The sequence below is a fragment of the Thrips palmi genome, unplaced genomic scaffold (genome assembly GCF_012932325.1).
Source record: "Thrips palmi isolate BJ-2018 unplaced genomic scaffold, TpBJ-2018v1 HiC_scaffold_15, whole genome shotgun sequence".
Classification (NCBI taxonomy): domain Eukaryota; kingdom Metazoa; phylum Arthropoda; class Insecta; order Thysanoptera; family Thripidae; genus Thrips; species Thrips palmi.
The window spans coordinates 7,314,058-7,337,207 of record NW_023144624.1 but is presented as its reverse complement, the minus strand read 5'-3'; the positions used below and the strand labels follow the sequence as shown (position 1 = coordinate 7,337,207).

Below are 23,150 nucleotides of genomic sequence, written 5' to 3'. Positions count from 1 at the left end.
AGAGGAGGCAACAAACAAACAAGCTCAGAAAAAAAAGTAGCAAGAAAGGCGATCACCTAGTTACCAGTCAAGTCATATAGGTGATTGTTAAACGTGCCTGTAAACGTGCACTGTATTTTAGGACTATGACTCATAAAATTGACCTCTGCACACAGTCCAGTGACCTTCGTCGGTGTACATAAAAAGAAAGAAAACAACTAATAAATGTTCTTAAAAATTAAAGGAAATTGAAAATTGAAAATTGATTTGCTGCTGACGTCATTCTTCTTGAGGACAAGAACAAAGTCTTCTGAGTATCAAATTTTTATGGCCAGAGTCATAAAAACCTAGTTTCTTGCGGTGCCCGCTCGACGTAAATAGCAGCGGCGGGGGATCCATGCCGGTAAGCCGGCGTGGGTGTTGGTGGACGCCGGCAGCAACGGCTTGCTATTCGGGTCGGGATTGGGATTGGCACATCTAATGGCGGCAGTGAGACTTCTTCGTTTTGCGGCTGTCTCCTTGCCGCTCCCGTGCGGTGCTGTGGGCCGCTATCTGACGCCTTGCATCGCAGGGAGACGCCTCTGCCCCCCTCCGCTCGCATCGCGGTGACGAGCCAATAACGCGTGAACAGTCCTAGTTTGTAATGAGCGCGGCTTATCTGCATCTGCACCGCGGAAAGGGCTGCAACTCGTATTTCATCTCGACAAGCGTGGATTTTTTTTTCCTGTTATCCATAGAGGGCAAATTGGTTCTGCCGCCTTCCGCCGGGGACGGCGATTCATCACCCGTTTTTCTCGCAGTTTACCCGCCCGCCTCTCGGTTTACTCGCATTATGGTAATTGAAAGCGCAAGTTTGTGATGGACAGCGCGTGGAAAGCTCGCAGGGACGCCTTGGACAGCCCGCTTGAGAGCATTAGTGTTCTGCCGACCCTAATGCGATGCTCCCCCGGCGAGCTCGCGCCCCTGGCGGCCCCTGGCGGCCCCTGGTTACAGGCGTTTCCGGGACCACGGAGCTCGCGGAGCTTCATTTAATCATCGTTTTGTCTTCGTTTGACGGACAGCGCTCGACTCGCGGCGGAGTGAATGAGGAGGTGTTGAGCCCTGAAAGGAGCGGGCAATCTCCTTAATTTGTTTCCATTTTACTCGGAAAGCGGGCCGACACTGTATGCATGTCATCTTTTTTCGGGCCGGTTCTGGGGCGAGGGCGTGCGAATCTGCCACGGCGGGAAACTGACAAGGATGACGTCACCGCGCGAGCTTGATTGGACGCGTTGTTCCTTTCGTTTCAGCTGCACTGCCCATTGATAGGAACGGACACTGCGATGCGAATCTCCGGAACGACGCTGCTGGTCGTTTTGTTCGCCAAAGTATTTTCCCTGGCAGCGTTCCCCTCCACAGTGCCGTGGCAGTGCACAACGAGACAGAGACAGCGACGCAATGATCGCCCGGTATCACGCACAGTGGCACTTGGCTGCCCCAGCACGGCCCCAGCGGGGCATCGGAGAAGGGCTCCGCCAGTAGGTACCTCTCTCGCATCATTGGGGCGTCTCGATCGTGGTCGCGAGAGAGACAGACCTGCTGGCGTTGCCGGGCGTTGCCTACCCAAAGCAAGACAAGCGCGACAGGCGGCGGTTTCGTTCGCTGGAAAGACTTGTCCAGCCGGCAATGTATGGACTGTTTATGCCGCATCAATGCGAGCACGGCTTGCCGTCGGGGACGTGCCGGCGTGGAGGCAGGCGGACGCCGCACCGGCCGGGAGCCTTGACCCTCTTGCGACACGCGTCGGAACCAACGCTCGGTGGCACATTTCGGCGTTTTCAAGCGCTTATCTGAGCCGCTGCAGGTGATGGAAGGGAACGGGTCTTTCTTTTGGAATGCCGGGAAAGGATTCATTTGCAGGACGACTTATTTGGGCGCTTCAGTAGTCCTTCTCGCCACAAAATTTGCGGTCAAAGTAAACGGGAAAACACGTTCCGTACTGGAGCCCGCTCATACCCTGGCCGTGGCACTTTCGGGACGCACACTGCCCCTTTGCTGACTTATGCCAATTCTGCAGGGAGTCGCTTAAAAGTTGGCCGAGGTTTATAAGGACCGGTTTGGTTGAGAGTCTTAGTGACGGTTCAACTGGCGTGAAGCACCTGCCGCTCGGAGCAGCAGCTACTTCGCATCGCGGCTCGCAGCGTTGTACCTGGTTACTGCACCGCCGCAGTGTGCTAGACTCTCCAGCTGTTCGAAGCTCTAGCCAGCTCGTCGACGAGGAGGGACTGTGAAAAGAAGACGACTCGCCCGCGGACTTAGTGGAGCGAGCGGTGCCATTTACGGTTTTCGAGGATTGTTTGGACTGTCCGCATCCCCGCTGAATGGTGGTCGCATGGCTATCAGAAGATTAACAAGTCTGGGTAGGAATTAATCTATCTGGACAGGTCCGCGTCCTTACGCATCCTCGGGGAAGAGAGAGAAGAAGTCCGACGGTGGCGTTGGCCATCGCGCCGTCTGCCTCGCACCCTCAGGCCCGAAGGAGCGAGAGAGAGAGAGAGAGGCAGCCACTCGAGCCGCCTCTCTTGGACCTATTAGCTTATCTTGCGAAGTTGGTTAGTCGCTTTCTCAGCCCCGCCCCGGCCCACCCCGCCCCGTTCCCGGTGCCCACGGTGCCCGGGCAGGCGACGGTGTAGGAAGGCCTTGGCACCGGCAGCGGGCTCGCCCCCTCCGCCCCGCCCCGACGAGGGGTCGCAGGGAGGTATGAGCGCCGTGAGAACTTCCACATTGTGTAATGCGCGCTGCTGCGTCCCCCGTCCCCCGGCCACTGGGCACGCCACTGGGCACGCCCTTTCTAGTTCGCCGGCCGGTCGTTCGGGATGATGGAGTCCCCGCGCCGCCCAGCCTCCCGGCGTGCACCGCGCACTCCGCGACAGGGGCCGCGCCGAAACCACCTGCAGCAGCTAGCACAGCGGTTCTCAACCTTTCTCGGCTCGCGACCCCAAATTTGTAGCCAAAAATTTCCGCGACCCCCAGGAAAAGTTTCGCGACCCCACGGGACCCCTCCTTTAGCATGCCACTGCGTCTGATCCGAGGCGGGCATTTTGCTCCCTCAACGGGCAATTGGTCTTTGGACCTTCCTTTAGCATGCCTCTGTTACGGAGTGCGATTATCAGTCTTAGTTTGGGAGCAGTATTGTCTCAAAGTTGGCCAAAACGCTCAGAAATGTCTTTAAAAAATCATGTTTTGGGTCGATTTTAAGCAGCCACTGCGTCTGATCCAAGGCGGGCATTTTGCTCCCTCAACGGGCAATTGGTCTTTGGACCTTCCTTTAGCATGCCTCTGTTACGGAGTGCGATTATCAGTCTTAGTTTGGGAGCAGTATTGTCTCAAAGTTGGCCAAAACGCTCAGAAATGTCTTTAAAAAATCATGTTTTGGGTCGATTTTAAGCAGCCACTGCGTCTGATCCAAGGCGGGCATTTTGCTCCCTCAACGGGCAATTGGTCTTTGGACCTTCCTTTAGCATGCCTCTGTTACGGAGTGCGATTATCAGTCTTAGTTTGGGAGCAGTATTGTCTCAAAGTTGGCCAAAACGCTCAGAAATGTCTTTAAAAAATCATGTTTTGGGTCGATTTTAAGCAGCCACTGCGTCTGATCCAAGGCGGGCATTTTGCTCCCTCAACGGGCAATTGGTCTTTGGACCTTCCTTTAGCATGCCTCTGTTACGGAGTGCGATTATCAGTCTTAGTTTGGGAGCAGTATTGTCTCAAAGTTGACCAAAACGCTCAGAAATGTCTTTAAAAAATCATGTTTTGGGTCGATTTTAAGCAGCCACTGCGTCTGATCCAAGGCGGGCATTTTGCTCCCTCAACGGGCAATTGTTCCTTGGACCTTCCTTTAGCATGCCTCTGTTACGGAATGCGATTATCAGTCTTAGTTTGGGAGCAGTATTGTCTCAAAGTTGACCAAAACGCTCAGAAATGTCTTTGAAAAATCATGTTTTGGGTCGATTTTAAGCAGCCACTGCGTCTGATCCAAGGCGGGCATTTTGCTCCCTCAACGGGCAATTGTTCCTTGGACCTTCCTTTAGCATGCCTCTGTTACGGAATGCGATTATCAGTCTTAGTTTGGGAGCAGTATTGTCTCAAAGTTGACCAAAACAGGCACAACGATTTTTCAAAGACATTTCTGAGCGTTTCGGCCAACTTTGAGACAATACCGCTCCCAAACTAAGACCGATAATCACACTCCGTAACAAAGGCATGCTAAAAGAAGGTCCAAAGACCAATTGCCTGTTGAAGGAGGACGAAATACCGCCTCGGATCAGACGCAGTGGCTGCTTAAAATCGGCCCAAAACACGATTTTTCAAAGACATTTCTGACTGTTTTGGTAAACTTTGAGACAATACTGCTCCCAAACTAAGACTGATAATCACACTCCGTAACAAATGAATGCTAAAGGAAGGTTCAAAGACCAATTGCCGGTTGAGGGAGCAAAATGCCCGCCTCGGATCAGACGCAGTGGCTGCTTAAAATCGGCCCAAAACACGATCCCAGCTACCTCGCCGCGACCCCTTAAAATTTTTTCGCGACCCCACTTGGGGTCGCGACCCTAAGGTTGAGAACCACTGAGCTAGCAGCAGCGACAGAGACAGGATCTGAACTGCAGGCCGGGCCCAACGCACCCCTCGACAAACATAGACCAGGCCATTATAAAAGCAGCACTGCTCCACAAAACCGGTTACAAGGAGAATCACAAGAAAGAGGGATGGTGTCTTTGTGCGCGCTCGCAGCCGCGTCTCTTCTTCGACTCGTTTTTCTCGGTGCTGCCCTGCCGGTGTGTGGATGCTGGATGCACGGTGCGCGCCTGGCGGACCTGGCGCCGGCCGGCGATACTCCGCGCTGCGGGGCTGCTTCGCACTGCTGCGGCTGCCGCGACGCGGCGGTGCCGCCATCTGTCGGCCGGGGCGCGCGGCGGCCGAAGCGCTGCCGTCGACTGCCGTAGTTCCAGCAGGGGCAGCGCCAGCCCCAGAGCGAGCCAGCGTCCAGGCGGACATCCAGGCGGGCCGCCATGAGTGCCATGGTCCAGCGGCCAGATGCCCAGAGGTTCCGGAGCGGCACGTCAAGTCCCTGACTCATGAAAATGGCTCCACCGCCAGCACGCCGCAGCAAAGCCAAGCAAGGCGTTCAGCGGCCAGGTCCCGAAGGACCGTTTCGTCGCTCTGTCTCTGTCGGCAACACGGGGAGCGAGAGGGACAGCGGCTGGCACACGTCGCCTTATCTCGCGGGAAGGCCGGCGATTTCTCCCAGCGCGCGGCCGAAGCGAACGGCGGCGGCGTGCTCTCCACCCACACGATGGCCGAGACGCTGTGCGGCAGGCCCTGGGCGGCCGGGCCGGGGGTGGCGCCTCGCGAACGCCAACCTCCCCGCCGTCAAGTTCAGCAGTCGCCGGGATGAGTGAGCGAGCGGCAACGGCATCGCGGTGGCTGCGCAGCGCCGCAAGGCTCCAGGGCGCGGCCTGGCCCGCCCCGCGCGATCATTGCCTGACGAGAACAATGCCATTGTGGCGTGCGTTCACAGTCGTAGTTGTTGTTGTTTTATTGTTTCTATTATCTCCGCAGTCGGTGGCAGCTATAGCGCCGCGTAAAGGCAGTCACTGCGTTTGCCGAGATATGCAAACAAATTGCGACAGGCCGCGGGTCACTCGGCTCGGCCGGACAAGTTGGTGGCATGGCCGATGGAGCGCCCGCGAGGTAGGCAACCGGGCGGCCCGTGGGCAACCACACTCTGTGCTTGTTTACGCACCGCCGGCGTGCTTGCTGCGGCTTGCTGAGGCTTGCTGCGTGGCACTGCGCGGCACTGGCGGTGCTGTCGCCGTCCCGTGCGTTTGGGTCTCCGAAACACGTGCGTCGCCGCCGCCTCGTCCCTCCGCGGCGTGGCGTGGCGTGGCGTGGCGTGGCTTGGCGTGGCGTGAACGTGAACAACATCGTCCTTCCCAGAGAAAATGTCCCACGTCCTGAGTGCATGTGTGTGTGTGTCAGAGCGAGAGAGAGAGGGGGGGGGAGAGAGACAGGCAGAGAGGAGGAAAGGAGGGAATCGCCTGAGGTCGTGTCTCATATAAGCACGACGTAAAATGCAGGGAAGCCTATGGGACGCGTACAGCCCCAAGAGAGCGGCAGGGGACCGCACACACACACACACCAACACACACACTCACTCTATCTCTCTCTCACACACACCTGGTCATGCGCCCCCCGGATCGCCCTCAAAACTACGAGAGGCGGCCACTAAGGTACGTTACGCAACGCGACTCGTCCAGAAGTGTCCCGCGGCTCTGGAGGCGCTAGAAGCGCGCATCGCGCGACCCGTCGCCTTCCAGTTGAGTGGTTTTCACGCCACTGGTGGCGCCACCTAGGTGATGACACAGCCGAGACAAAAAATAAAAAAAATGACGCAGTGACAGCGGTCCGTATGGTTCCCCGAATTTTATGTTAAGAAACGTGCGAGCGTTGGCGAGGCTTTAGGAATAGATGTAATTATATTTTTATTTTTTTTAAGAACGATGCGACGAGGATGTTTCTTTTTTTCATAGCTGGCTGTTTAGCGCGCGTAATGTGGCCGTCTCTTTTTGGCGGTGTCCCGGCGAGGCCAGCCGCTCAGTGCGCCGCCGTGCCGCCGGGCCGCGCACTGCACTGCAGCTCGCTTGTAGTCAAATTAACTAATTAATTAGCGAACCTTTAAGGGCGAGCAGCGAGCGGCATTAGTCGAGTTGACCGCAGCGCTGCTTTACATGTAATTACGCTGGCCGGCTCGGCACGGCACGGCACGGCTCGTAGACCAAAAAGGACCGCAGTTTTCTACAAATGGCGGGCGGTATTAAGGCCGCAGCGCATCCCTCTGCGAATAACGAAACGCCTCCGTCTCCGCGGCCCGTGGTGCTATTCGCAGGACGAAAAGAAAAAAAAACACTCTTGCCTCCAATTTTTTAGTTGTTTCTTTTTAACTCAAGCATTTTTGACGTAGTTTATTGAAAGAATAATGTGGTTGGCAATTGTTCACCGGGGGGTTCACTTCTTTTAAAACAGCACTCTTAAGCGTGGCGCGTGCCTAGCAGTGTGGCCCACGGCGTGGCCCACGACTGGCGGGCCGGCGGGTGCCGGCGGGTCAGCGGGGCAGGGAGGGGCGGCGAGTACGCGGCGCATCACTGGAGGTGACTGGAGGTGACTGGAGGTGCCGCGGCCGGGCGACCGCTCGGACACCCCAACCGCTAACGCCTGGCTAACGCGATGCCGCCGGTATTTTGAAACAGCGGGTTAACCCGGTTTTCGAGCGAGGCGTCGCGTCGTCGTGAGGAGGCGGCAGAGGACCGCGAAGCCCGAAGCCCCGCGAAGAGGCACACTGACATACATGGCTGTCTAACGACGCGCAAGCACGCGTGACCGCCGCTTCCACAAAACGCGCTACCAATGCGACCTCCCGAGGGGCCACCGGAGCTGCCCGCGACGCCCCGCGACGCCCCGCGACGCCCCGCGATGACAGAAGTGAACCGGTTATTCGCAGCAGCGCCCCGCCCCCGGCCCCACTGCCTCGGAAAAAGAAATACTGTTTGGGCTGTTGTGCAAACTGACACCACCCTCGAGCACGCGCCGCCCCGCCCCGCCCCGCACCGTTGCGAAGCGCGAGATTTGTTTTGGTCAGTCAAGGCTTGTTCTGGAACGAAGCAAACGAAGTTAGGCCGGTTTCCCAACGGCGCGGTCTGCAGCCCGCTTTGAGACGCGGCCCAAACTCGAAATCCGTGCGTGGCACGCCGTGGCACGCCGTGGCACGGACCGCATCTCGATTTTTCGTTTCTTTCACCGCTTCGCCGCGCCTCGGCGGCCGCCGCTTTTCCCAGTCCCAGAGTCCCAGTCACAGAGCCCCAGCGGGGCTCGGTCAAGTTCGTGTCGTGCGGTGCGCGCTGGGAAGGCAGCGGGCGGGGGAGGGGAGGCGGGGGAGGGGAGGGGGGAGGTCCCGAATCCCAGCACCGCTGAGGAACAATGCACCGCCACCCTTGCCCGTCTCGCTTTTGGGCGTTTGGGCGACTCGGGAGGCAGAGGAGTGTGACGATGGTGACGATGCGACGGCCACGCCTCTCCACACGCCACTCCACGCGACTCTCCACGACGGGTGGAGCCCGCTAGACCGCTACCAACCGGGAGGCGTCAACGCCGCTCCCAAAACTCTGTGCAGTTTACGGGTTTAGCGTTCCCCAGCCCCGGCCTGACATGACCCCGAGCGGCTGGACCACCTGCACGGCCTGCACGGCCTGCACGGCCTGCAGGGTAGGCAGCGGCGGGGTGGCTCGTCGCCGTCCTGGCCGCGGCCGTCCAAGCTGTCCAGGTGATCCTGGCGGAGGGTGGGGGCCACTGGGGCCACTGGGGGTGCGTGGCGGGGGGCGACTTTCCTCGGTGGCGGGGGGCAGGGACGCCGAGGCCGGGCTGCCGGGCTGCCGGGCCGCGACTCGGGGCTCCGCGTCGACTCGACTCATTCCCTGGTGGCCGCGGTCCCAGTGCACATCGCCGCACCGTCTCCACCATGAGGAGTGTGGTCATCACCGTCGTCCTCCTCGCCGCAGGTACGCCTCCCTGGCTGGGTGTTTGTGTGCGTGAATGTGTGTGTGTGTGTTTACGTGGCTGTGTGTGTCGGTAGTGCTGGCCGGCCGCCGACTCGGCTTGCACGAGGGCGGGCCAGAGGGCCGGGGGCTGGCCGGTGGCTGGCGGCTCGGCTGAAGGCTGGCCGCGGGTGATTTCAGTGAAAGTCCAACGTGCGTCTGTGCTTCTCGAACGGTCGGCCGGGGCTGCACCAAGTCGACGTGCGGCCCCCGCCCCGCCCCACCCCACCCCGCCCTGCTTGCAGTGCAGGCCGGAAGCGACTGCAGGCAGGCCACCCGCAGGCCGCCCGGACCATATTCACCCAATGCATTGTGTTCCTGGTGATATAACCGGCTCGGCGGGCACGGCGGCACGGCGGGGTGCCCGCAGCCATTCCGAGGCCTCGTAGGCCCGCATAACGGTGACATCACCTCGTTTACGATCAGCCAATGCGCAGACACGCGAGCTGACAGAGCTGACGCGGCCGGCGGACAGCTGACGCGCAGCATCCGCGCTGTTTTTACTCCGCCGCTGGTAGCGGCCTAGCGGCCCATCGACGGACGGCACTCAAAGGTCGGGCTGGGCTTGCAGGCAGCCTGGCGCAGCCTGGCGCAGAGCAACGAGCAGCAGCGCCCAGCAGGCCAGGAAGTGCATGAATGATGAGGGCACTATCGGACCGCGATGAAAGCGAGATCACCTCGAGTGAGAGGGACAGTTTTCATATCACTGGCTGGGTATAACCGGTACTAGTGAGAGAAAGGCACTCGGCCCCCGCCTCGGCCCCCCCACCCCCTTTCCCTAGATGCTCCTTTCCCTCGCAGCATCACCCAAACACTGCGCCGAGCTTGGACCGATTATGAGGAGTGCGGCGCTTCCAAACGGGGCGGTCGGTGGAAAAGACTCGAACGGGGTCGTTTCCGTCTCCAGTGGCATGCATTATGCTTCCCTCTGGTCTACAGCACTACATGGGCCGAGCCGAGCCGCGCCAGGCCGAGCCGAGCCGAGCCGAGCCGCGCCAGGCCGCGCCGAGCCGAGCCAAGCCGCGATCTGTCAGCTTGCATGGCTGTGGGCCCCAGGCCCTGGCCCCGGGGCGAGGCACGGCACATCGCCGCCATTCAAAGGCACACTGCCACGCTAGCACGACTTGCGAACAATGTTTCCTGCTTCCATTTTTCTTGAGGCCGGCCACTCGCACCTTTCTAAACAAGAAGCGCCATGTTTTTATCACTTTGTTTTTGCTGTTTATGGCAGTGTGCGTTGCCGCGTGGACCGCGCGCTGCCTGCAGGGCGGAAGCCGCGCTGTTTCAAAACATGCAGTCCGTACCGCGTACCGCGTACACAGCGCTGACAAACACGGAAACATGCCTGTCGTACCTGATCAATCAGTCGCCCTCTTCTGCTCACCCGCTGCCTCTCTGTGGGCGTTGTCGTCGCCGCCGCGTCGCCGTTGTCCCACACTCACCTTGAACCGTTGACAATGCATTATTGCGGCGTGTTGCGAATTTTATCGGAACGCTACCAGCGAGCGAGCCGCGGCCGAGCCGCACTGCTGTGCTGCTGCACTGGCGGCGGCACGCACGGCCTTTCACGTCGCACATGTCGTGCTCGCGTTCTCGTTGTTGCTGCCGCTGTTATTGTTGACTTAGGAGAATGGGGACCGAAGGCGTCCGTGGACACTGCTAGTGCACTGCTAGTGCCGTTAGGGTCAAGGTCACACACGCACGGCGCGGCCCGACACAGCACGGCCCTGCGACAAAGAGACTGCCGAGGACGCGCCGCGCACGCGGAAATGTGAGGTTATGGCGGCCTAAATAAACGTTTGCACGCGTCGCGCGCGTCGCGCTATTAAACACGCTTTCTCCGTGTGAGGTTAGGTTCCCACCGCTTCCTGGCGCGCGCCTTGCGCGGCCACACGGCCACGCGGCCACGCCCTGCAGGGCTCGGAGCGGAGAGGCGTTTGACATTTCTTTTCATGGTGGCAAGAAAGCGAAGGCGGTGCCTGCCTTCCACCGCCTTGCCTTTCCTTTCCCGCCTTTTGTTCTCGCGCCAAAAGGCTCGCACGCGCTCACACACGCTTGACAACCGTTCGGCGCGAGAAGCCAAGCCACCCCGATGTTCGACGCGGCGGGGGCGGGGTGGGGCCGGGCCACCCCTGGGGCCGCTCGGTCCACGTGGCCGCGAAGATGATCGTGTGCCTGACCCTGGAGGCGGCCGCGGTGGCCGACGCGGTGCCTCCTTTCGGTCGTGAGAACGAGTACGACTGGCGACAACAACGGCGGCACGCTGGCATCGCCGACGCCGCCGACGCCGCGATGTCGGCAACACGGTTATCATTCCGGGGTCGCTAAAGGTGACCCGCTGATACGTCCGATGCGGCAACCCGATCAAATTGGGCAACTCGGTTATACATTTGTCAGCGCGACCTGGACTGGTTTGGGAAGCCGGTACGCCACGCCGCGCCGGTACCCCCCGGTACCCCCCGTTGCCCGAGTACTCATGAGGCCCACGGGTACCAGACGGGCTCGCCCGGTTAGGTAAGCCCGTCGTCCGAGCTGGGCCTGCCGGGCCTGGCCGGGTCGCCTGCCGTGTGTTGTAACAGCGCATAATATGGGAAGGGCCCACCCCGCCACGCCCCGCCCGGCCGCCCCGTTTTCGGGATAAGCTCAAAAGGAGAGGCTTTTCTTTCTTAGTGCGTTGGCGCTGCGCTTTTCACGCGGGGCTGCTTGGCGGACGGCGAGGCTTTTCACACTTGCCCGGCAACGAGAGGGAGAGAGAGAGAGGCAGGCGCGACGCCAGTCACGGCGAGAAGAATCACGGTGAGAAATGAGGAAGCAAAACGAAACGGTCAGGATGCGGCGATTCGTCCGACGGAAGAAAGCCTGGTGTTCCTCGTCGTGACGGAGGCACGGGGGACGCCGTCCGGACGGAGGACGGAAGCGGGGCGAATTTGCAGCCCGGTGCCAAATCGGCGAGAAAGTCCCGCGAGCGGCAGGGCCGGGCACGGCGGGGCACGGCCGCGGCGCGTGTGTGGAGACGGCCAGCTGGCTCGGCTCCGGCAGCAAAAACTGAAGCGACAATAAAACGGCAGTGAGAAAAAAAACCGTTTGACGTTTTGAGTCTTGGAGACGTGCCACGCGCCGGCCGGCAAGTCTGCGGTGGATCGCGCTTGGAGACGAGACGACGGAACAGCCCCGGCGGAGGTCAAGGGTCGACCAGCCAAAGGCGAGGCCAAAGGTCAAGGGGAAGGGCCGAGGACAGGAGAGACGTCACTTTCTTCTCGTCCTTCCAAGACTCCTCCAAGACTCCGTGTCGACCGTGTCCGTGGGGGTGCGCGCCGGGCCTCGCGGCGGCCTCTGACGCCTTCCAAATCAGAACAACAAATGATGACCTCGTTGCATCATGAGGGCGCGCCGACACTCCTCGCCCCGCCTCGCCCCGCCCCGCCGCGCCACGCCCCACCCCGCCCACCCCGCCCACCCCGCCCCACCCCGCCCGCCCCGCCCCGCCACCGCGGCCCGTTCGAATTTCCATCGGAACAATGGCCCCTCAGCCAGTGTTCAAGTCACGTAACAACAACACATAATTGGAACAAACAAAAACAACTGCTCCAGGCGCACCGATACAGTTTCTAATTAATTAGAAAGCCTGGAATCGGTGAAAGTGCACGCGTGCTTCAAATTAGCGTTCGCTTGCATTGGGCCGGTGTGCGGCCGTAAGTGTGAGTGAGTGAGTGAGTGAGTGTGAGTGCGCGCGTGTGTGCGAGTGTGTGTTTTTTCGCTCCGCGCGCTAGCCAGTTTAGGCAGGCTGTGTTTAAGTCCAAACCCTTCGGGACGATGCGAGCGCGAAAAGTAATTTCCACTTCCCTGACTGTTCGAGTGGTGCCTCGCCTCGCAGGGCGGCGGCAGCCACGGCCCACCAAGCACCACGCCCTGCGGCCTGCAGCCTGCACACGCTGCAGGACCAGGGACCGCTAGGGACCGCCAGGGACCAGGTCGGCTTTCCCCCAAGGTCACTACCGTCGCCGCCGCGGTGCCGCGGTGCCGCGGTCCGCCTCGGCGCGCTGGTGGTGGGGGGTGTGTCACGACGCGGTCTCAGCCCTTGTTTCAATCTTACAGAATTGGTTACAAAACGGCTGCGGTTGCAGTGGTGCGAGCACGAGGGCTCTGCGAGTGTTCCTCGAGGGTGGAGTCGTTGGCGGAGTCGCCGCTCGGTGCCTGACGGTGCCTCGCGGTGCCACTCCACCTACTGCAGTAGGCACGCCTATTCCAACACCATTGAGCAAGGCGGCAAGGCGCAGCGAGGCGGCGTGTCGACACAGGGATGGGATGAGTCCCGCGGCCCGCGCGCGCCAAACCGCAGCGCCGCCGCGCCGCCGTTTGAACGGATCAAAAACGGCGCCGGGCGGCGGGGTTCGAACCCGTGCCCCGGGGCAGTCGAGCGCCGGGGCTGCGCAGGGCACACACAGCACGCGCAATATTCTAAACGGTGCCCCGCGGTGAAGCACCGCGTTGCCCTGGCCGTCCTGGCCGCCCTGCCGGCTCTTTGCATCACCGGACCGGGTCAGGCCAAGCCGTGGCCGCCGTGCCCTGGCCGCCGTGCCCTGGCCGCCGTGCCGGCCGTTGGCCTGGCCAGGTTAGGCTAGGCGTGGAGGCCGCCCCCCGCCCCGCCCGCCCCGCCCCGCCCCGGGCTGCCGATGCAGATAGTGACCGAGTTGTTGTTGTTCCAGGATGCTGCGCCCAGCAGAACAACAAGCCCCAGAAGCAGCAGGTGGAGGACCCGTGCCAGAACAAGGCCCGAGTCGTGTCCGACGCCACATACTGTGATAGGTAAGCAGTGGGTCGTCGGCAATGTTTCCGCGTGAGTACCAGTAACGTGTGCGGACGGACGGCAAAGTCGTTTCAACGGGGTGCTTGAAAAAGCCTATTTCCGCTGCTGTGTACGTGCCCATCTGCACACAGTGGTGCACACAGTGGTGTCGACACGCGAGCGGGACTCCCCGCGGCGTCTCTCTCTCTCTCCTCTCTCTCTCTCTCTCTCTCTCTCTCTCTCTCTCTCTCTCTCTCTCTCTCTCTCTCTCTCTCTCTCTCTCTCTCTCTGTCACCGAGGTGGCGCCGAGGCGGCGGCAGCCTGATGGGTGTGACAATTGAGGCGTCGCTGCAACTGCTGCCTGGGCGGGAGGGCGCGGCGAGGGCGCGGCGAGGGCGCGGCGAGGCCGGCGGACCCTTTCCCACGCACGTTGCCACTCCTCGCGAGAAAAAAAGCCCTGCCGTTGATTTAATTTAACATTTTGGCAGGTCGGGCGCCTCGTTGCTGGCTGTGAGTAATCCTCAGGTGGCAGTAGTAGATCACTGTCATCACAGTTATTTACTCGCCTCTCGGATCTTGGCAAAACTGTGACGGGTTCCACGAATGAAAAAAATACACCTCTTTTTTCCTAAGGATGGGATTCTTCTTGAGCGGCGCGTCTCCGCGTTGTGGCTGTCCTTGGCCTGGAGACAGACGGGGAGAGACATGTGGAAAGGAGGATTTCTTTTCCAGCGAGAAGCGCAACAACACTCTGTGCACACTGTGAGAGAGCGGCACGCTGTAGCAGGCCTCCCCAAGTCTCAAGTCTGAAAGCTCGCGTCTGCCCGCAGGTACTGGGAGTGCGTCAACGGGCAGCCAGAGCTGTACGACTGCCCCAACGGGCTGGTGTTCGCCGGCAAGCACCGCGGCGTGACGGAGGGCTGCGACTACCCCTGGAGAGCCAACTACTGCGAGGACAAGCAGCTCGCAAGTACGTAGCGACCGGCCAACTTCTCGTTCACGCTGTGGTAGGGACTCGCTAGTGACGACCTGTCTCTGTCCCCAGACGGCCCCATCAGCACCGAGCACTGCGACTGGCTGTACGGCATCTTCGGCCACGAGTCATCGTGCACCAGGTACGCATTCGCCGGCATTCGCCCGCTTCGAACTTGGCGCCGAAATGTCCGCCTGCCGATCGGCGCGCTAACAAGGCTTTCCCTTTCTCCAGGTACTGGACGTGCTGGAACGGCACCGCCACCGAGCAGCTCTGCATCGGCGGCCTGCTCTACAACGAGGACACGCACTCCTGCGACTGGCCCGACAACGTGGACGGCTGTCAAAAGCACCGTGAGTACCAGAGACACGCGAGACTGGCGCCCGGGTCGGAGCGCCTAACGAACTCGGGGTAGGCCAGCCCGCCGAGCACGCCGTCGGCGGGCTGCCTACCCACCAGGCGTTCGACGCGAACCTCACGAAACCTCTCCGTTGCAGCCCTCTGCGTGGACGACGCCAACGGCAACGTGCCCCTCGGCAAGTCCTGCAACCGGTACTGGCAGTGCCAGGGAGGCTACCCGCGCCTGCAGCGCTGCCCCGCGATGCTGGTGTTCGACAAGCAGTCGCTGCGCTGCGTCGTGCCCCCCACCGAGGACTGCGACATCCCCACCACCCCCGCGCCGTCGCCCGAGGACGCCGACGAGGACCGCAACCGCAACGGCAACGAGGACGCCGACAACGGCAGCCAGAACTACCCCCAGCAGGCCCCCATCAGACAGCAGCCGCGCCCCCAGCAGCAGCAGCAACAACAGCAGCAACAGCGACCTCAGCACAGCACAGCAACAGCAGCGGCCACAGCAGCAACAGCAGCAGCAGAGCAGGCGGGAGCAGGTGCAGGTGGTGCCCAACCAGGCCAACTCCAACAGCGGCCGCACCTCGGGCACCATCAACATCCACGTGCCGCCCGGCGCCATCCCCCTGCCCGTGAGGCCCGGCTCCGGGGCGCGCGCGCGGAACAACAACAACTAGTCCACGACGACGGCCGTGACCGAGGCCGTGACGGCACCCTGTTGTTGTCCAGAAGAACACCAAGTGCGTCAAGTCGCTCGAACCTGAGCCGGGGCGGCGTGCCCGGCCCGCCCGGCCACCCGTTGTACAGTACCTGTCCTGCCGGAGTGCAGCGAGAACGGCAGAGAGAACGCACTCGTGTGAGCACGTGTTACTTATAGTCCCTGTGTGTGCGTGTGTGTCGTGTGAGCGTGTGCGTGCATGTGCGTCTGTGTGAGTGAATGAGACTGAACCAGCCCTTGTCTACCTGTCCCTTCTTGCTCTTTGTTTGTTGTCGCCCCTTTCACCGCATCCCTCATCCTTTCATGCCGGACCATGCATCCATTCGAGAATCAAATTTTTGTACCATATGATTTATAGGTTTAGGATTTTTAAGAAAATAAAAAAAAAACATCAATAAAACAGAGTCTTGTTAATTTCACCTTTCGACTTCTTTGAAAACAAAATGCATACATTAAGAATAAAAGGAACACGAGGTATAGGGGAACTAAAAATTAATAAATACAAATAAATCTTTAAAAACACTAACAATTCTAAAGGACGACGTTCTCGAACCGGTTGTTGGAACTGCTCGCCCCTTGCTCCTGCGATGCTTCACGCTTCTTCCTCTGCACAAATTGGCTAGAGGAAAGAGAAATGATGAATTAATTTTTTTTCCTACACATGCAGATGGAATGATCCCAGCAAGCTCCCACGAGGCCTATAACTGAAAGTTGAATTTAACTGTACGCGCGCTCACCAGTTGGGCACCAGCTCGGGCTCCTCGCACATGAGGGTGGAGTCGTCCACCACCATGTCGTCGCCGCACGTCACGATCCTGGGGTGGCCGTTGACGCACGAGATGAGCCGCTCGCAGTCGCCCTCGATGGCGAAGCGCGGGAAGGGCCAGAAGCGCGCCGACACCGGGTCGGAGGGCGGGCTCGAGGGGCAGTTGAACCCGATCACCTCTGCCAAAAAATAGAATCGTGGAAGTGCTGAGGCTGGTTGAAGTGCGTCGAAAAGTACAGGAAGGAACAGAGGACACTCTCCAGTGCGGAGGCTGGAAGTGTCTGGCGGCGATACCCCGCGACCCGAGTAGTGGGTCCCTGGGTCGCGGGGTAGTCCCGGCGGGCGTCGCTACTCACGCTCCGCCGTGCAGCCCGCGTGCTCCATCTGGTCGGCCCAGTTGCAGCGGTGGATGGCCAGGTCGAAGGCCAGCCCCGGGGGGCAGTCCACCAGCTGGGGGCGGCCGAACTCACAGCGGGTGTACTTGCCGCTGCACGCGTTGGCCGGGTCAGAGTACAGCCCGAACTGGTACTCGCAGCCGTCCGAGGACAGCGGTATCACTGCCAGACATTCAGAATCAGAGTCGTCACTCTGTCTCAGTCGCACTCACGAAGCACGTCAAGAGGGTGCAAGAGAGACAGTCCGAGCTTTTCGGGACGGGCTTACGCTCAACGCTCCTGCTGCTGCAGTCCACGTCCCAGTGGTAGTGGCAGTGGTGGTGCGTGGCGCCGGGGCCTCCCTTGAACAGCAGTCCGTTCTGGCAGCGCTCCAGGGTCAGGGTGCCGTTGCTGCACAGGTAGAACTGGTCGCACAGCTCGGGGTGCGGGTACGTCTGCACGCCCTCCTTCTCCGGGCACTCCACCTGCGGCAGCGCCGCGATCTGCTCGCCGCCCGCAAGCCCTGCAAGCCACACGCACAGCAGGAAGAAGACGGGGAGTCACAATGGCGATGACGTCGTCACTACTCCGCGCGCGAGGCCTTTGGGCAGACTCAAGGCATGGGGTATTTGCAGTGTGACGCTTTTGACACGTCATAAGATCGAGTTTTCGATAGGCTTCCCGCCCGCGGCGGCCACCTCCGCTAGTTTTAAGGTTACCCACTGCGATGTACCGCCCACCCTAACTGCCGCTGCGCGCGGGCTGTGCGCCACGCGGCGCCACGCCTACCTGTGAGGTCCGCGACCGCGAGGACGGCGACGGTGCCCAGGAGCAGGGCCGTGCGGGACGCCATGGCGGTGCTGCTGTCCGTGAACTTGAACTGAACCGAGCACCCCTGCCGCCCGTGCTGGTGTGGCCTCGCCGCGTGCCGCCCCGATCCCGATCCTGATCTCGATCCTAGAGAGGAGCAGCGTGGAGTGGGGGCAGCGCCTCGCCCCGGGCGGTGCTAGGCGGTGCTAGGCGGTGCTGGGCGGTGCTGACGGAGATGGCGGTGATGCTGGCGAGGCGCAGCGAGGCGGTCCGGGACTGGGTGGACGCGAACCGCTACCGGGCCGGACTGCCAACGGACTGGAAGTGCCGCGGGGCCCTGCGCAGCCCAGCTCAGCACGGCGCCTTCGGGACGCCAAAAAGTCGCGGCAGAGTGAAAAACAGGAGCGAAAAAGAAACGGACGGGGATTGGAGTGGTCGTGATTTTTCTGGTGGAAGGGCCCTGCCCTCCCGGCGCTGATTGCGTTGACGTTGTTTTTATCGCGGGCCGATGGAGCGCCTCCCGCGTCGCGCGTTGCTTTCCCCGCCGCGAAAAGGCGCGATCCGTTTGCGCCGGAAGACGAACGGGTGCGCCATCCACGGCATCACTCAGTGCTGCCACTCGACACCGTCGTCAAGCACCCACTCGGCATCGTCGACTGCATGCGAAATGTTGCAAATTTGCAGTATGCCGTCTTTCTTTAGCATGGCCATCGACAGAATCCATCTGTCGATGCCATTGAATAATAATCAAAATACATACAGATAAATATTTAACAGCGTTCCAACTAATGTGTGAACATTATGAATTTCTCTGAATATATCATCTGATAAGAATATTGTAGAATACTAAGAACGCGAATCTGAATATCCCGGCGAGTGTAGATGACACTAGAATGGTTGAATAGAAATGAATGGCTCCTTGAGGTGGCGGGTCTTTCGGAAATAAATCACTGCAGTAGCTGTTGTTTTTAAACCGTCGATGTCTTATTATTTAGCCTCAAAATCATTATTAAGTTTATATCACATAAAAGGTCATTTGTACAAAATCGAAGCCTAAACAAAAAATATATACCGCGAATCACAATCACAACAGGTACATGAGAGCGTGGTTCTGCTGCCTGGTAACTTGGGGGGAACAAAGTGAGGTATTTGGAGGTCGTGGAAGGCGAGGCGTCACAATTTCGTCAATGCAGTCACTGGTATTCGCGTTGGTGGTCGCGTCGGCTCGAATCACTTCCTCTTGAGGTGGGCGCTGCAACAGACGACGAGGAGGGTTAGGAGCGGTCTGGCCGGGGCGCCGCGAGTATGATTGGCTGCCTACTCGCGGGCGCGCCGCCGTGCGCCGCCAGACACTTACCAGCCGGGCACCAGCTCGGGCTCGTCGCAGGTGAGGCTCTCCGCGTCGAACACCTTGTCCTCGCCGCACGCCGTGATCCGGGGGAAGCCGTTGACGCAGGTGATGGAGCGGGAGCAGTCGCCGGGGATGGCGTAGCGCGGGAAGGGGTAGAACTTGGCGGCCTTGCCGGTCACCTTCTCGGGGCACTTGAAGCCGACGATCTCTGCAAGTCCCGGACTCGGTCAGTCAGCGCACTGTTCGTGCAGGCACACTCGGCGATCCACAAACTAAGAGCCTCTGCCGTGCCGGCGGAGCGGTACTCACGCTCGGGGTTGCAGCCCTGCTCCAGCATGAGGTCGGGCCAGTTGCAGGAGTGGGTGCGCTCGTCGTAGGCCAGGCCGGCCTCGCACGGCTCGGGGTGCACCACGCCGAAGGCGCACTTGTAGTACTGTGGGGAGCAGGGCGCCTCGGCGTAGATGCCGAACTGGAACTCGCAGCCGGGGGTGGACAGCGGCACCACTGTCAAACCGGTCGGGGTTTTAAAAAAAAAACGCACTCGCTCATTTCACGTCGTCCTGGCTGCGCTGCCGCGCTCGCACTACTCACGCTGGTACTTGCGCACGCCGCAGTCCACGGCCCAGTGGTAGTTGCAGTGGTTGTGCACGGCGCCCTTGCCGTCGAAGAGCAGGCCGTTTTCGCAGACCTCCTCGGTCAGCGTGCCGTTGGTGCACAGGTAGAAGTGGTCGCACAGCTCGGGGTGGGGGTAGGCCACGACGCCGTGCTCGGGGCAGCCCTGGCCGTTGGCTGGAAAAAGGAGGACATGGGGTTCACTGCCACCGTCACGATGAATGTCCACGATGTCTAGTAGCTTCGACCGCCAAACGTTTTCTCCCTGCCCCAGCCTTGAACTTTGAACCCTCTGCACGGCGTTCGGTGGGCCTCGACGCGGTGCTCGACGCGGCGTCCGGGCCACGACGACCAAGCACACACGCTGTACCTCGCGGAGCGGATGGATAAAACAGGAATCGGTCGCTCTGGCTCTCTGCAACACCGGGCCGGTGGGGCCGGTGGGCCGAAATGCCCAACTGCTCGCGTTTGATCTTGTCGTTAACCGCACTGAGCCGCGGTGCGCGGGGCCCGCGGCGTGGCTGTGCATTCCTCTCAATCCATCGGAAACACCTGCCGCACCTGCCGGCCTGGAGGAAACGCACAACGCGCCTCGGCCGCACGGAGTGGCACGGAGCGGCGCGGAGAGGCGTGCACAGAGTGGGCCAGAAGACTGTTGGAGTGGCAAAAATTGTGAACGCGTTTTGAGCTCCAGAGTAGCTAAATCGGACTCGAATCGATCGTGTGATCCCACCAATGGATTGCTCGTTCGGAGAGCTATCCATTGGTGGGGTCACACGTTCAGTTCGAGTCCTGTTTAGCTCCTCTGGAGCTCAAAACATGTCTAGAGTTTTTTTCTCGCCTACCCCGGCCTTTTGGCCCACTGCGGCGTGGTACAGGGGGGCGCGCGAACCACGCGGACCTGGCGTCCGGCGATCCAGAGCCGCACTCACAGTGGCGTCGCAAGGCCTCAGTCGGCGCAGGCTCTCGCCAAACGGATTGGCTTGGCGGATTCGCGTCCGCGTCTCCGTTTCGCAGCCCGTGACGCACAACGAGCGCGCGAGGCGAGCCGAACTTCGACCCACTTTTGCAACGGCGTTCCGACCGACCGATGCGGCGTTCCAAGTTGCATGCACGGCGCGGGGCATTCAAACATGCACGCCGAAATGACGTAACGGAGAACAACGCTCGCTTTACGTCTTCCCTATGGAGTGCTCGGCGTGTCGAGTCAAGGGGCGGGGCGGGCAAGAGATGGGGCACGGCGCTGGCTGGAGGCTGGCTGCCCGGACGGAGCTTGGATTCGGCCGGCGGCCCGGCTGAGCCGCGGGAGCCAGCGCGCGTCACGACAGGGCATGTCAGCCCCGCCCCGCCCCACCCCGCCCCGCCCCTCGAGACCTTGGCGCTCAACGGGCCACGCCAGGCCACACGGCGGTGAAATGGAAAGTGACTGAGCTCAAGCTGGGTCCAGCAAGGCCTTATGCCTTAAAACACTGTTTGTTGCCGAGGCGCGGCGGGGCGGGGCGGGGCGCGGACCCTGCCTGACGGCGTTGCGAGCACCCCGCCCCGCCCCGCCCCGCCCTAGTACGCGGTGATGCAATGCCTTTTCGCACGCTGTCCGATGCACCCACTGCATCCCGTGATGGGAATCGAGAAAAATCGATGGCCGGTGGTGGGACTCGAACCCGCGTCTGACAAGCACGTCATGGCGGTCACCTTGTCGGGCGGCGCAGTGGGTGTGAGTGTGAGTGTGTGGTGTGTGCCAGTGTTGCGCTGCGAGTAATGGCGGCCCATTGGCAGTCCTGGCGCAACGTATTGAGTTGGCAGTTGGCAGCCATGAATTGGGTTGGGCCGTTGGGCCTGCTTGACAGCGGCGGTGGCGGTCTGGGCGCGCGGCCCGTTGTGTTGGCAGCGTTGGAGCGTGCTGGGTGCAGGCCTCTCGAAGGAAGTGCCGCGGCGCTGCTGGCGCTGCAGCCACCCTCCTGGACGCCATAAGGCAACCTCATTTCCCGAGACCCTTCTTGGGAGCACTGGCTACACTCTTGACACAAATACGAGGCGCACGAGGCACTACCGGCGCGATTCACCGTTCAGCCACCCCGGGGAAGTTCATCCAGGTGTGTCCTTGGAGTCCTTCTCCATATTGTCCTCCGCAACACCCCACGCGGGTTTTCACGGACAGAAAGGCGCACGGTCAGGCACACACACACTCACACACACGCGCACACACTCACACTTACCCAGGCCGGCGAGCAGGGCGAGGGCGAGGACTGCTAATACTCTTGTCATCGTGTTGCTGCTGCGGCTGCGGCGGGCTGGAGACTGAGGGAGCCCCAACCACCACCTACCGCACACACACCGCTACGCCCCGCCACGCCCCACGTCCAGGCTGGCCAGGCTGCCCCCCTACCCTGGCCCCTGCGCACCATGTGACCGCATGGATCACTACGCCACTGCCAGGCCGGCCAGCCAGGCCAGCCAGGCCAGGCACTGCGGGAAGGGGAACCTTGTGCAGTGTCCATGGGCGTAGCCGCGGCGTGGTCGCCCCTGCGGTTGAGGCGTTTGCGGTGTAGAGCGGCTGATTCGGCGTTTGGTCCAGAGTACAACTCGTTTTGCATCCCCTGGGTGGCCGAAATCACACCAGACAATCAGGCGGGAATATTCGCCCGCTGCATTTGCACTTAAAACCACATTTCCTACCAAACGAAGGACGCACAAAATCTGAGATAAGGGAAAGTTGGATTGTTTGGCCATGCCCACCCCGACATGCCAACTGGTCGTGAGGCTGCGTGCCGACCGCGTTCGGGCCGAGAGCCCCCCTGGCAAGCGCCTGCGGAGTCGAGGGTAGGCCAGCCCGCCGCGCTCGCCTGCCCCGCGGGGCTGCACCGACGCCTCGACGGGCGCTCCGTCGGCGCCAGCGCCGCTCCCTTGCGGTGGAAAGACCGACCGGGGGCGCCTCGGGCCTCGAGGCTGCACCACGCGTTTCTCAGTTCCTGCTCCGCACTACTGATGCGTTGTAGTCGCGGATGCGTCGCGGATGCGGTGTAACATGCAGATCGGGAGCGCTGCTTCCTGCACTGCTAATTAAAGGTGACCCCATTAAAGGAGGCGTTGCTTGGCGCCTTGGCGCGCTTCGCTTTCGACAAAACGTTACGCGCAACTTTTCATACCGCACGCGCTTGGAGTGTGCGGGGCGTGGCGGTCTGTGGCGGTCCGTGGCGGCTGCCCGGCGCGGCCCCGAGGCCGCCCAAGGTCGCCGGGGTGCCGAAGCGTCCGCGTCGCCGGCCCGTCTTGCCGTCGACCGGCCGCCGGGAAGCCTCCCGGACCCGAGCCCGGCCGGCCGGCGCAAAGATCAGAGTTCGCCGTTAATGTCCCTTCCAGGCTTCCAGGCCTGCTTCCAGGCCTTCCAGGACCCGGCCGCCCGCTGCCCTTCGCACTGCTCCAGAGTCTGGACTCCAGGCCCAGTCCAGAAGCAGGCGGTTGGCCGAGAAGCTCTCCGACCGACGCAGATCAGTTTTCTTCTGTCCAGTGTCAGGTCGGGGCTTGAGGTTGAAACTTAGACACTTTGAGTAAACTCACTGTACACCATCGAGTGATGTCGGTGGCTCTGCAGTTGGCAACGCTCTCTGCCCCGCCCTCTCTGCCTTCGCTTCCTGGCCGTCGGATTCAATTCTCGACTAACTGGAGCACCGCGCCGACGCCAAAGAGCGGCGCTTCTTTCGATCCGACTTTGGGTCGGATTTCTCGGGATTTCCTCTGGTCACGTCAGTCAACCGCGGCGCGACGCGGCGGCACCGAGTCGAGGAGAAACAGGAGAAACGCACATA

At 61.1% G+C, this 23,150-nt stretch overlaps 2 protein-coding genes and 1 pseudogene across 2 annotated transcripts; 1 reads left to right on the top strand and 2 right to left on the bottom strand.

The window, feature by feature from the left end:
* Positions 1-8,461: 8,461 nt before the first annotated feature.
* On the top strand, positions 8,462-15,530 carry LOC117641000 (annotated as a pseudogene).
* A 295-nt stretch (positions 15,531-15,825) lies between these two features.
* On the bottom strand, positions 15,826-17,811 carry LOC117641001 (protein obstructor-E-like). The gene is made up of 5 exons (XM_034378088.1): positions 17,364-17,811; positions 16,864-17,097; positions 16,557-16,757; positions 16,172-16,379; positions 15,826-16,053 (listed from the first exon to the last, which is right to left on the bottom strand). Exons 1-5 carry the CDS (start codon positions 17,425-17,427, stop codon positions 15,966-15,968), a joined length of 795 nt encoding a protein of 264 aa, XP_034233979.1. The 5' UTR covers positions 17,428-17,811; the 3' UTR covers positions 15,826-15,965.
* A 533-nt stretch (positions 17,812-18,344) lies between these two features.
* On the bottom strand, positions 18,345-21,665 carry LOC117641134 (protein obstructor-E-like). The gene is made up of 5 exons (XM_034378251.1): positions 21,564-21,665; positions 19,327-19,524; positions 19,045-19,239; positions 18,742-18,943; positions 18,345-18,636 (listed from the first exon to the last, which is right to left on the bottom strand). Exons 1-5 carry the CDS (start codon positions 21,610-21,612, stop codon positions 18,615-18,617), a joined length of 666 nt encoding a protein of 221 aa, XP_034234142.1. The 5' UTR covers positions 21,613-21,665; the 3' UTR covers positions 18,345-18,614.
* Between the last annotated feature and the right edge of the window lie 1,485 nt (positions 21,666-23,150).

Excerpts from the sequence above, each read along its gene's own strand:
- LOC117641001 (XM_034378088.1), bottom strand. The coding sequence starts at position 17,427 with ATGGCGTCCCGCACGGCCCTGCTCCTGGGCACCGTCGCCGTCCTCGCG. Across the intron at positions 16,758-16,863 it reads CAGCAGCAGGAGCGTTGAGC|TGATACCGCTGTCCTCGGAC; the intron begins GTAAGCCCGTCC and ends AATGTCTGGCAG. Across the intron at positions 16,054-16,171 it reads CCCGAGCTGGTGCCCAACTG|CCAATTTGTGCAGAGGAAGA; the intron begins GTGAGCGCGCGT and ends TCTTTCCTCTAG.
- LOC117641134 (XM_034378251.1), bottom strand. The coding sequence starts at position 21,612 with ATGACAAGAGTATTAGCAGTCCTCGCCCTCGCCCTGCTCGCCGGCCTG. Across the intron at positions 19,525-21,563 it reads CGCCCTGCTCGCCGGCCTGG|CCAACGGCCAGGGCTGCCCC; the intron begins GTAAGTGTGAGT and ends TCCTTTTTCCAG. Across the intron at positions 18,637-18,741 it reads CCCGAGCTGGTGCCCGGCTG|CGCCCACCTCAAGAGGAAGT; the intron begins GTAAGTGTCTGG and ends CGTCTGTTGCAG.